At 42.3% G+C, this 13,979-nt stretch overlaps 1 protein-coding gene across 1 annotated transcript in view; it reads left to right on the forward strand.

The window, feature by feature from the left end:
* Positions 1-2,440: 2,440 nt before the first annotated feature.
* The window catches only part of lrrc52 (leucine rich repeat containing 52), a 19,617-nt gene continuing 8,078 nt past the window's right edge, over positions 2,441-13,979 (forward strand). The window contains exon 1 of the mRNA XM_020625297.1: positions 2,441-3,681. Coding sequence (XP_020480953.1) covers positions 3,033-3,681 — 649 coding nt within the window. The 5' untranslated portion in view covers positions 2,441-3,032. The remainder of the gene's footprint in view (positions 3,682-13,979) is intronic.

Genomic DNA, 13,979 nt, shown 5'->3' on the forward strand with positions numbered 1-13,979 from the left:
TATTGATACACACTGATGAGAAGTGGGGACAGAGTTGTGCCTAATATATTCCACATATGACAAACCTTTGGGGATCCTTCCAAAAAAACGACAAAATGTGCAGTACAACATGTAGTGTGAGGCAAAGGTGAGTGACAGGCTGGGGATCAGACCAGCTGTCTGGCAGTTGACAGCTGACACTGCACTCACCTTATTAAAAAATAAAGATGTTTCACCTGTTGAACGTGGTACTAGACATGCACACACATTCACAAGGACGCTGTCACAAAGGCAGGGAACATCCATACAGAGACACATACGGTACCATGAACATACACCATAAGACCTCTGAATATCAGGTGTCTATTATACGTACACACACGCCTACCTACACGAGTGTCTCTGGTAGCAGACACCAGTTAGAGCAGTCAGAGAGGAAAGTTACATTAATGATTCTGTTCTGATTGTCAGGCTTTACCTGGGCAATTATCTGCAAACACAATCCAGCAGGGCCATTTAGACAACAAAAACCCATGACAGAGGCATCTGACAGAAACTGACACTGATGAAGTAGGCTCATTTTCCTACAGGTTGTTCTGTCTGCAGTAGAGCCTTTCTTCAATAATGATATATCAGACTGAAGACTGATATCAGTGCCTGACTACAGCAGCTCTGAAATGAAATGATGTAAGTGTTAGAGCTGCAATAATTTACAGCTTATGGGAGGCATGAAGCCATGTTTACAATTTGCTTGTCCTCAAACTTTTTCCTTCTTAGATATAAAGGGATAAATTCATACATTTTTTCACAATGAAAAGAACAGAGAACCCCCACCCACCCAAAAAAAACACAATTTTGCATTGCAGAAATTACCTGTAGACAGAGGAGCCAGGCTATGTGTGTCTCATCTGTTTCCAGCCTTTATGCTAAGCTAAGCTAACCAGCTGCTGGTTAAATACCTACAAGACAGACAGGAAAGCAGTATTGATCTTCCTATCCAGCTTTCGGTACAGGTCAAGGTCAAGGTCAAAGGTCAAAGTCTTTATTTGTCATATGCAAAGTTAGGAAACATGTTTCCCTGTACAATGAAATTCTTACTTTGCCATCCACATGAATGCTACAAAATACAAATGAAATATAAAGTGAAATATAAAGTAGATGAGCAATAACACAAATCTAAATAGGCAGTAAAATCACAAATCTAAGGCACTTTAAAGCAGCAAGTGAAGGAAGCAACTAAAAATACAACAAGAACACAATATAATGCAGAGAAAATCTATGCTACGTGGGAGCCGTGGACTGCAAATACTCAGCAGTAAGTGTGCAATTATGCATGTGCACTTTGTAAACAGTACAGATGGAATTACATGAGGTAGATCCTGAGCCAGCTGTTTAGGAGTCTGATGGCAGTCAGAAAGAAAGAGTTTTTCAGTCTAGAGGTCCTGCATTTCACACTTCTGAACCTCCGACCGGAGGGCAGGGGTATGAGCAGTCCATGCTGGGGGTGGGTGGGGTCCTTGAGGATGGAGGCAGCTTTCCTGCGCACCCTGCGGTGGTAAATAATCTGCAGAGAGGGCAGTGGAGTCCTGGTGATCTTCTCTGCAGTCTTTACCACTCTCTGCAGGCGCTTGCGGTCCATAGCAGTAGTGCTGCCATACCCTCACTGATGTGGACGCCCAGGTATTTGAAGCTGCTAACCCTCTCCACTTCGACCCCCCGGATGAACAGTGGCTGCTGAGTTGTCCTCTCCTTCCTTGGTAAGAAAGCAAAGACACATTTCCCCAATTTGTCAAGCTTATTCTCTATTTTCACAGGAAAACAAGGTTTTTGATTGTTTTATTGAAAGACACAGTAATGAGACTTTGGCAGCAAAGACAAGAAGTGGCAGTCAACATATTGTCAGGCCTCCTTCCAAGTGCACTGTGCAGACTAACACATAGCCTGATGTAGATTGCTGAATGTGTGACTTCACTGCCTAGCCAAATTAAAAAATGAGTGTGCCAAAAATTAATAAGTGAGCAGCACACAATCCAATTTGAATGCATTGTGTCGTCAACATGTCGCTGGGGGACAGAATGGCAACATGAGATACTGCCTATTAAATCTATGCATGACTAAGAGGCTGCTGCTTTCAGGAAACATTATGATTGACTTGTTTTGTATGCACACAGACTCTCTCTCTCTCTCTCTCTCTCTCGCACACACACACACACAGAGTTTCGTTGTACGGTCAAACTAGCTTTAATCTGTACTTCTGGTTTTTGACAAGAGGGCAACATCTTGTGACGTCATCCCCATTACAAATTACACCCTTGCCAACTCACAAATAGCATAAACACTACTTGTGTGTGTGCTTAGCTGCAGTATGAGCGCGGATGAGGAGACGGAGAGGGAGGGAGCGCAGAGCGAGAGAGCATCAGTACAGCGCAACGGAGAGCCACAGTCACATGGAGCTGTCTGAACGGAGTGGAAGGTCGGAAGCGCTTTCCATCTCGCTCCTGGAAAAAAAAAAACTGGCTGCTGGACACTGGTGTACAAAAGACCCGCACACACTCAGACAAACAGCCAAAATCACATGAAAGGTTTGCGTCTGAGAGGATTTCGGGGAGTCTTCATCCAGGATTCAGGACAGTTTGGAAACTAAATTAACTATGCATTTAGCTGGCGACAACTAATCACAACGATGAGTCACCGACGGGGTGCTCGACATCATTCAGGGGTTTTGTGGTCTTCTCTGACGGGCCGAAGTCCGGTAAGCTGTATGAGTCTCAGCGTCAGGGCGACAGGCCCCTCTGGGTCACCTTCTGAAATGATGTGTTGTGGAGACGTGTGCAGCGCGCGAGAGTGCGTGTGAGTGACTGACCGACTGTCTTTCTGAAAGAGAAAAAGGGAGTCTGGATATAAACAGCATCCAGATTTTCAGGCAGCAACAGCCAGACACCCAGAGTTGCCATCTGGCCTTTCTCCCAGCTCCTCACACCCATGCAGGATGCCCTGAGAGGGAGTCCTGGTCCAGCTCAGCGCGAGTTCATGACGCCCTGGGCGGGCTCGTCATGTGTCTCTTGCCCGAGCCCAGCGCCCAGTCCCTCCGGCTCAATTTCCTCTTTATGGTCGTGATGGGGGTGGCCCCCTCACCTGCTCTCACAGCCTGCTGCCCCCACCAATGTGTGTGCGATGACCAGCTGGTTGCCCAATGCGCTGGGCAGGAGCTCACCCAGTTCCCAAATGACTTGCCCCTGGCCACCCGGCAGCTTATCATCTCCAACAACCGCATCAGGGACCTTCCGGCACTGGAGCTCAACTACCTGTCTGATTTGGTCTATTTGGACTGCAGCAACAACTCTCTGACCGAAATCTCTGAGTCCACTTTTGGGAACTTGCGGAAACTCGCCTACCTGGACTTGTCATTCAACACCCTGCTGCAGATTGAAGACCGGACCTTCAGGCCCCTGACATCCCTGGTGATGCTCCGGCTGACGGATAACCCCACTCTGGGGGAGATCCACCCGGATGCTTTTTCAGAGAACATGGCTCTGCAGGTGCTGGATGTGAGTCGAAACAACCTGACCACCCTCAACATCAGCAGCCTGATTGCTCTGCCCGCTCTGCGGTCTCTGGGGCTCAGCGGCAACCCCTGGAGGTGCGACTGTGACACTGAGGACCTCTGTCTGTGGGTGCAGATTGAGAGCTTCAAGTTCCAAGGTGAGGATGGATGGAATGTTCAATACATTGTTTTCAATCCTAACACATACGCATGTGAACGTTTAGTGCCATCTAAACTATCAAAAAAGTATGCTTTACTTATTAGAATACACTGAAAGACTTGTTCTGGCAGTGGCAGCCCCAGATAACCACCACCCTGCATTCTTTGCCAAAATTTGACCTGTAAGCCCATGTTGTGTGCCTGATCAGGCTGCAGCAAACAGGCCTTGTGTGGATGGTCTCTTGTGGGTTTAGCTTTGGAAGTGGGATTCTCATGATGACCGGTTTCCTGTAAAAGAAACAAACTCTTCCTCTTCTCAGACTTTGAGTCAAAGACGCTCCAAGGTCTTATCACTTATTATTGCCACATCCACTTACTTAGATAATTTGAATGCAGGTCAGTTTAGTACATGATAGTTGGTCACTCATTGCACAGTTACTCACTCTTTATTTTGCAGCTATGTATGGCCGTACACTTCTCTCTCATATGAAATGCAGAGTCAGATGCAGTATCTCTCTCAGAGGCACACACATACCCTGACTCCAGAGCTAATGGTTTGACCTCAGCCAGAGCAATCTGAAGACATTTCCCCCTCCTCCTCTCTGCAAACTCCTCCAAAACTAGCTTTCATGCCTCAGTAATGCACCCAAACAACTAGACTTGTGTTACAGGGGAACGTGGCAGCCACCTCAGCTGTCCAATAGTGGACGAATGAATTAGAGTGCCCCATGAAATCCCCAAAAATAAGCCCTGTGACCTTCTCAGTCAGGACAAGCTCAGCTGATTTGGCTCATAAATGTTGATAAAGCTTAGTCCTAAGAAGGTGGAGGTCTTGTAACAGTGTGGTCTTGCTTGTATTTGCTGTCAGTGAACATCCCATTGATCACTGATCTCACTGCATTGTCTACCTGGGCTCTGAAGGGGAGAGATAATCCTGAGAGGATGATTGTGTCCTTTTGTACCAGTTTTTTTTTTCCTGGCTAGTACCTACCACCTGCACACACACAAACACTTGCACAAACACAGCACACACCTGGGTGCGCCAGTGCTCCAGTATGCTTTGTCCCTTCAGCCCAGATGGTTAATGATGGTGCTCAAAAAAGCTGGACTTATGTGCTTACCTTAAGGACACTGTGTACATGTGTGGTGTGTGCAGACGTCACTCTCTCCACTTAAGTGTGTATGAGTCAGTGTGTGAACTAGAGGTTAGGGGAGAGAGCCTAAAGGCCAGGGCCTGTGGGAAACAGGAATGAGATTAGAGGACGAGTTGTTATCCATGTTCATTTCACATCATGCTGAAGAGCACTCACAAACTGGCACAATCATGAACCCACAGGCACAGACACAGCCATGTGAACTCAGCCTGCTCTTGCATTTGTCATCACAATGCACTTTAAAAGTTATAAATGTGACGAGAGCAATTCGGACTGTAATCCCTCAGGAATCCACATTACAGCAAACTAAACTTATCATCACTGATTTGGAAGATGTACATAATCACAATAATCAGAGTGGAGGAGGTCAAGTGAGCGCTCACATACAGTATGTGTGTTTGTGTGTGCATTCAGGAGCCATTGATATTGCTGTTTATGGGGGTGATTTTAATGACTTTAGTGATTATTGTGTAAAACACCTGGTTTATTTACAGTTTCAGTGGCAGTTTTATAGCTTAATCTTGGATTTGGTTGTGTTTGTCTGTGTTTAAACAAGTCTCTCAGTTTATCTTTGTGTTTTTTGTCAGACGTGTCCCTGAGGAAGTCAGACAACACTTGACTGTGGCAGCCTACACAGTCGAGTTGTGTTTTCAAGAAAGTGGAACGGTTGGCAGGTGCATTTAAGCAGCGTCCATGAGAAAGAAAGTATGTAAAACATTTTGAGAACTATAAGGGCTAAACAAAATAATGAAAACACAGTTTTTGTGAGAAAAGTCACATTAAAAAAAGAAATTCAGGTTCATAAGGTCAATGAATAAATGAATCTGATAGTGAATCATTAAAGTTATCAAAAGAGACATTAAAGTACAAGAAAGTTCTCTTTCTTGTACTTTAATGTCTCTTTAAAGTACAAGAAAGTACAAGAAAGAGAAAAATAAGGATTATTTAACTAAACTTTCAGCTGCAAAATTGATATTTGTATATTAGTAATGCATTATATGTGTAATTTGAAAGATGTTGCTCATAGTGCACAGAATTACCAGCAAACTCTGCAGTTCACCACAGTGGTACAATGTGTTTTAGCATCTTTCAGCTAATTATTTTGATTGTACTGTCTCAGCACTCATCTGTCTCCTTTAAGCTGCAGCATCCGGCTGTCTATAGCAAAACAAAGAGCAAAGGCCACTGTACACTCCCCTGCCCAGCACCAAACAACCAACAAAGTCAGTGAGCAGCTGATGAACTTAGTAGAGCATGTAGTTAAACAGCCAGTTAAACCATGTTTTAAACATACATTCTTTAAAGTTCTTTACTATCAGTTTGTCAGCACTTGTTGAATATACCATATACATATATAATGTTTCCTCTCTTGTTGAATGACCTGCTGTTCTGCTGGCTATGTTGGTGGAGTTATGCTTCTGTGTTAAGGAAAGTAATTCTGGCTGCTCCTCGGTGCCTGAACAGCTCATAGAATGGAGGCAAAGAGCCAAGGCAGAGGGCCACACACGGGGCAGTGGTTAAATATTCATAAAAAGAGAAAAGAACAGAGGCCATGGGTTCAAAGAAAGGAAGAATAGAAGAAAGACGTCAGGGAAGGGTTTGGTTTGTCTTTAATGCAAGTGAATTTTAGATGCATTGAGAGGTGAGAGTAGAGACCATCTGTAGCAGTGTGACAAAAGAAGATATGACAGATTAGATAAGACAAAAACAATACCAGAGTCAAATTCCTCATGTCCAACACACCTGGCCAATAAAGCTGATTCTGATAATGCCGGTAGGTAATCCATTATTTATCAGCTGGAACAATTCTCCTGACCCATCTGGTACAGAGAAGCATAGTGAATTCAGCTGGCCTACTTGTGGAGCCTGTGTATATTTTTATGTCTGTGCATTTTGTGATGTGAGCCTAAAACTAAGATTGATGTGATCCATGTGTGGGTGTGTTTGTAATGTGAGCACCTGCAGCACAGAGGGGAGGTAGCTCAGGTGTGCGAGTCTTTGTACAGGGCTGCATGTGTTTGTCTCCAGCCAAAGTGCAAGCCATGAGAATAAAACTAAAAAAAAGCAGTGTGATGATGACAGAGCAAAAGAGAGAGTAGAAGGACATACGTTTGTAGAAGATGAAGAAGTAAATGGAATGACAATGGCTGAAGGGGAGACACAAAGGGAGATTACAGTAAATGCTTTTGTGCCAGAATGTGAATAAAAGGTGGGAGGTGATAAAGAGAGCAGGGCTGATAAGACAGAGTGACAGAGGGAAGAGGAGCTAGCTGCTGCTATCTGACCTTCACTCTCTCTCCAGAAAGGATCATAGGGAGAAGTGATGGAAAGGAGGATGGCGATAACCTGACTAACGCTGTATTTGATTGAAGATGAGCATGAAGGTGTGCATTATTCAGCCCTTGTGGACATGTTGGAGAAAAGGTCAGCTATTCTTAGCCTTTGCCACCCCCAGTATGATGCATTTAGCTGGCTAAACAGCAAGCCAGGAACTGTGATGTGAGAGGAGGGTCCCCAAAAGGTGAGAGTTACTGTAGGTGCACTTTATTAGAGTTACAACTTTTGGTCATGAACCTTTGTCAAGTGTCCAGTTGACAACATGTAAGAACAAGCTGTAATGACCAATCAAATGGAGCCAAATCTTAAACACCTGAGTCAATTATCACATCAGTATAAAATATTTTTAAAATAAAAACCCATAAACCAGAAATGTAAATAGAAAAACATATTGTTAAGCCCTGAAATACAGACATTTAACAGAAAACTCCAAGCAACTTTCTGATTAATTCCCTAGAGCTCTGATTCCCTCTGATCAAATGTATATATGTAATGTAAACATACTGTATACATTCATGCATGTGTGTCAAAATGCATAAATGACACATACTGTTAAGCCCTGTGATCCACAAGCTGTGTTTGCATTCATGGTATAATCAGGTAAGTCTGAAAACAAACAAGCAAACAAACAATTGTTATCCCACTGCTCATTGCTCTTTTGTGTCGAGCAGCAGAGAGGAGCTGGAGGAAAACACAGTGAAGTTCATTAAAACATCAAAAATGTTTTTCAGTAGCAGCTCTGCCTGACACTAGCCCCTCCTCAGGGAGGCAATGAGCCCTGCTCTCTGTCAGCTTGTCGATGCTGAGCTTGGAAACCATCCAGCTGATAATTTGACACGGAGGCTGTATCACCCAGTCGCAGCGGCAGCCATACATACACACATACACACAAATCTTACAGATGTATGCACAAACATAAACATGGATTGTTCACTCATGTAACCTCATTTGAATAAATAAAAGATAGTTTAGATTCAACTTTATTGTCATTACCCATGTACAAGTACAAGGCAACAAAATGCAGTTTAGCATCTAACCAGAAGTGTAATAACAGCAGTGAAGAGTGCGCAGTATCTATAGTATGTACCGTCAGTACTAATTTACCGATAGATATGTACAATTTAAATTTATGTAGATAAGATATGTAGGGTAATGTACGACATACAGCAGACTATGGATTCAAATTACAAGTAATGGACAAGGTACATTAAACTTATATAATTAAACTAAACCAAAATAAAACTTGTAACTATTAAAATTAAACTTCCCAATCACATTTCCTGGAAAACCCTTGTGATTGTGTAGGGTCTAGTACAGATTGTCTAGTGCAGTGTGTGGTTGTAGCTTCAGTACATGAACCTTTGTATTTGTCTACATGTGTAAATAAGTAGTGTTAAATGTGTGCATTCCTCTGTTGTTTATTTGTTTCAGTATTATAACCTCTGCTCTGTGGCCTGCAGGGCCTCATTTCTGGGCACTAACATACTTCATCACCCAACTTACAGAGTGCCACACTGACCATAAGTCTGATAATATTGTCATAATGCAGTGATGTCATGCCTTGCACAGCAAGTAGCAACCAGATGAGCCTGAGCACAGTGAAGGCCAACAGGTGACCACCACCACTTCCCTGCTGTTTGAAAATAAAGTAAAAACTATAGACAGTAGTGATACCTTGTCCAAGTACCAAATAACACTGTCTAAATGTAGACTAAGAGGAGACTTGTTGCTAAAGATTAATGTTGTTTGGTTCAGACCAGACTAACTCATGATAAGAGGCAGATTGGGGGCCAGCCTGTATCCTGTATCCATCTTATGTTGCAGGAGTTACCAGCAAGTGCCTATTTTGTTAAAAAACATATTCTTTATATACAGTTATTATATGCTATGTGCCAGGACTGAGATCTGATCTAACATTTACATAAAACAGATGCACACTTCATACAGCCTAAGCCTAAATCAGTCCAATTTTAAATGCTCCGCATTAAAGCAGGACTATGTAGCTTTTGAAAGAAGGGATTACACAGTCTCCTTTATACAAATAATAATAAGTTGAATTCCTAAGCATTACCATGCACATTTACTTAGTCAATACACAAAGGGATTTAACTACTGCTGTCTTAATTGGCCTGATATGACCTTTTGGTGACTAATGTTACTAATGGTTGCAAACTTTGCTGTGTCAAACACATTTCTCAGTCAGTTCTATGGGTTGACTATTCTCTACTTCTATAGCTTAGCATTCTAGCTTGTTTCTAGCATTATCTCATAACTGTCACTTGTAGTCACAGTACATAGTCTTGATTTAAGGAGATATAGTCTGCATCACAGATTCCCTTTAATGGATTCCTTTACTGTCATGTAAAAGTTCAAAGTGTGTGCACCGTCAAAATGTTACTGACATAGAGGCAGAGTGAGAGCTGATGGGTCAGAAAAGGACCAGGCTGATCAATAAACTCTGGCCTGGTTGGCCTTAATACAAATCCTGAACTCCTTCAACATTTGTGACAGTGGCCAAAGACAAAATTGGTCTTCGACTCCAGTGAAATTATCTCCATTACAACAAATGTTAACAACCTTTTGGTGAGAAACAAGGATTTTAATTTTTACCTGGGCTCGAAACAGTTTTACAATCATAACTGCACCTGCCAGCAGCAACATCCAGCCAAAGACTGTGTATGAACTGTTGCATGGTGCGAGAAACAGTGGCAGAGGAAGAAGGACAGATGAGACACAAACACCCTGAGGGACCTGTTGTGTGTGTTAGCGCAGGTACTGATTGCACCTCACTGTCCCAACATCCAGCCATGAATGATATATTGTAAGAGGTAATGGACAGCAACCTCTGTGCACAAACACATATGGAAAAATGCTCACACCTGGCCAGCGGCGAGCTTGGCAGGGTAATGGGACTGAACGGATCATTTATCCTGCCGAGACCTTCACAGATAGTGACAGATAGCAACTGAGGGACAGCCGTGTGAACTGATTGGCTATACAATGAGGGAAATGAAATGAGAGACATGTAAGGAAGTGCTTCATTATTTGCATTTTAGAAAACAAATTCCAACTTATAAAAAAGGAAAAGTACAGAGCGATCAGAACAAATCTGGCCACAAAGAATCAACTAAAATAAAAATTCGACTAAAATGAGATACACTAATTAAAATAAAATACAACATATATACAACAAAAATGGGGCAACACTTTTTAAAAAAGTGAATGTACATTTTATTCTTCAAATAAATTCAAAATGAAGCCAAATTATGAACACACATTCAAAAGGGACTTTCTCTGACTCCTCCACTGTTAAAAGATCATCTCTGATGCTGCAACAAAGCCTACTAATACAAGTCCACATTCTTTGAAACCTGTCCAATACTTTCTGATAAATTATTATTCTCACAAAGCAGAAACATAAGAACACTTTCACATTAAATGGAGGAAGGTAGCTGCTTAATTTTTCCACTTCTGCCAGTTATTATCATCATTGAGTTCCATTTTTGAAGCTTAATCTACTCTGTTATAATAATATCCGTGCATAATTCAGCAGTGTGTACATTTTCCAACTGCATCTCTTAATGAGCATTCAGCTTTTGTCATCACATTTCCATATACAGAATGTGAAGGCGCGTCACGCCGTATTGAATGTTGGGATAATCAGAATCAGAATCAGCTTTACTGGCCAGGCGTGTTGGACATGAGGAATTTGACTCTGGTACAGTGGCTCTCAATGTGTATGTACATATCCTAAAGGGCGCCATTTTGGGAGAGAGGCGTTGTATTTACTTGGATACATTCTTGTTTGGTACAAAGTTGCTTAAACCGTTTTGCACTACATCTCACTTTACTGATTGTGGTAATTCAAGATGGACAACCTTAGCTGACTGTAGCTAACGTGTAGTGTACTTAGAGATCCTGTCAACAAGAGCAACAGACTGACTGACTCCACACTCGGCTCTTCGCTTGGGAACTAATACTAGCTAGCAGCTGTCGGCAGATGACACAAACGCCACAGAAGCATTCGCTACTGTATGTAACTGTATGAGATAGTATATATTTATTTTTTTATTAACTTACAGATGTATGTAGTGTAGGGTGGCACAGCAGCATGGTGGTTAGCACTGTCACCTCACGGCAAGGTTCCACGTTCGAGTCCCAGATGACCCAGGGACTTTCTGTGCAGTGTCTGCATGCTCTCTCTGTGCCTGCATGGGTTCTCGCCGGGTACTCCAGCTTCCTCCCACAGTCCAAAGACATGCAGCTTAGGTTGACTGTTAACTCTAAATTCCCATAGGAGTAAATGTGAGTGTGTGTGTGTGGTTGTTTGTCTCTAAGTGTCAGCCCTGTGATAGACTGGCGATCTGCCCAGGGTGTATCCTGCCTCCTGCCCAGGACCCTATTCAGGAAGAAGCAGTATAAATAATGGATGGATGTACTGTAGTTTATATTTCTATGATGAATAATGAGCGTAGTCCTTCCAAAATGGTGCGTGGACACAATCAGCCTGAGATTCAATAATATATGTATATAATATTTTATTCCTTTTTTCACTTGAAGAGTGCTGAAAGACACAACGTGAGCTGAGACAGGAGAGGGAACACAAAATGACAGTAATCAGATATCACCATTCGCCATAGTGGCTTACATGATTATGCCAGTGGTGGAATAAGTACTCACATTGTTTACTTAAGTAAAAGTAAACAAAAGTACAGTGTAAAAATACTCTGTTACAAGTCCTGCATTCAAAATGTTACTTATGAGTATTTAAAATAGTCATTATGCAGAATGGCACAGTTCACATTAATGCACTGTATATCATATTATTGCACTATGTATGAAGGTCACGATATGCTAACCCCTGGACATAGAAATAAAGCTTAACCTCTCACACTAAGGTGGCATATATGAAACATATTAAAGCTCCAAACACTGCTTGAGGTTTTATGAAGGAGATATTCACTCAGTAATTGACTACCATGAACAGAGTTCCCTGCAGACCTCCCTCTTTCATGTTATTCATTCAGGATAAAACCCCAAAACCTCCCAAATAACAACAACCTGCAGTTATAGGCAGCTACCTCCTTATACCCTCAGATGTCACTGTACTGAGAAATTTTTATAAACCAGTACACTCTGGCTCTTTGAGGAAGTGTTACATTTTGTCTGAAATAACCAATAAAAGTGGTGACACTGGCCACTTAAGACCATATTTGTTTTGCACAGTGTCTAGTTAACATAAGATGTTACTAAGGATAGGAAATTCAAATGGCAGTATGTATTATGTGATAGGTAAACAGCTGGATATTTTGTATATAATCTTTTCTGAAATAATTGTCTAAAAACCATTTTAGCAGTTCACTATTGGTCTACTGTCAACCCTGTCAAATGTTATGTAACATCCAACACTCACTGTGAATCCTGTGCCTATATGTGCAGCCTTAACCTGCACTTAAACTGATACTACTGCTCTTGCAAAGCCCTGGCATGTCATAGTCTGAGGAGTATAGATCATATCTGGCTATTCTCTACATTCAGACCTTTAGTTTTATTGGTAGAAGTGTGCAATTTAATTAACACTGTTAACAGCAATAATCTGACAGAGGCTCAAAATTCAGCCACATATACAGTAGTTCTGTCCTTGGCCTCTTCTCTCATCTTCTGAGGTCACACTCACATCATCTGTGCTTTCCTGTGATAGTATGCTTCCATTTTTTTTTTACTTTTCCTCTATTTGCCTGTGTTTTATGCTGTTGTCTTTCTCTTTTTGCTCCCATTTTTAAAAAGTGCTATCTTGTCCACCAGTTCATACTGTATATCTTCTGGCTGTCTAATCTCTCTTGTTGTTCCTAGCCTAAAAAAACTTATGTTTTTGGAGTGTGAAATTAAGCACATAAAGAGGGTTGGAGCATGGGAATTAGCAGCACTGGTAATAAGAAATGTAGTCAGATGAACAGTACATTTTGCTCTTCTCTTGTCTTTGATCACACCATTAGACAGAGCAAGCCTTCCCCCTGCCCCCTTCTCTCTTTTTGCATTCATATTAATGAAGACGAGAGGGTACTGTACATGCTAATGCTACAAAACCATTGTAGCAGAATGAGAGCATGTTGAGCACTGCTGAAGTGTTTTTGAGCAGAACACAGAATCACCAGGCCTGACCTTTGACCTCTCTGTGAACATAAATAAACACTGCACTGCATTCAAAGTTCTTCTTTTGCTTGTATCTCTTCCCCTCTGTGTGGTTGACAGTCTACCTGTTTTTTTATTCATTCATATTTTTATTATCAATCTAGCCACAGGGGTTGCAAGCCAGTGACTTCTGTGCCGGTCCCAAGCCTGGATAAATAGAGAGGGTTGCGTCAGGAATGGCATCCGGCGTAAAAACATGCCAAATTTAAACATGCGAATCATCAATGCGAATTCCATACTGGATCGGTCGAGGCCCAGGTTAACAACGACCGCCACCAGTGCTGTTGACCTACAGGGTGCTGGCGGAAATTGGACTACTGTTGGTCGAAGAAGGAGAGGAGGTAGAAGGATTCATAGACAGAGAGAGAAGAGGAAAGGCAGGAGTATAGGTCTGAGAATAGGGACTCTTAACGTTGGCACAATGACAGGGAAAGGTAGAGAGAGCTGGTGGACATGATGGAGAGAAGGAAGGTAGATATACTGTGTGTGCAGGAGACCAGGTGGAAGGGTAGCAAAGCACATAGCATTGGAGGGGGATACAAACTGTTTTATTATGGTGTGGACAGGAAGAGAAATGGGGTAGGAGTGATCCTGAAGGAGGAGCTGGTGAGGAA

The sequence above is a fragment of the Monopterus albus genome, unplaced genomic scaffold (genome assembly GCF_001952655.1).
Source record: "Monopterus albus unplaced genomic scaffold, M_albus_1.0 scaffold352.1, whole genome shotgun sequence".
NCBI lineage: Eukaryota > Metazoa > Chordata > Actinopteri > Synbranchiformes > Synbranchidae > Monopterus > Monopterus albus.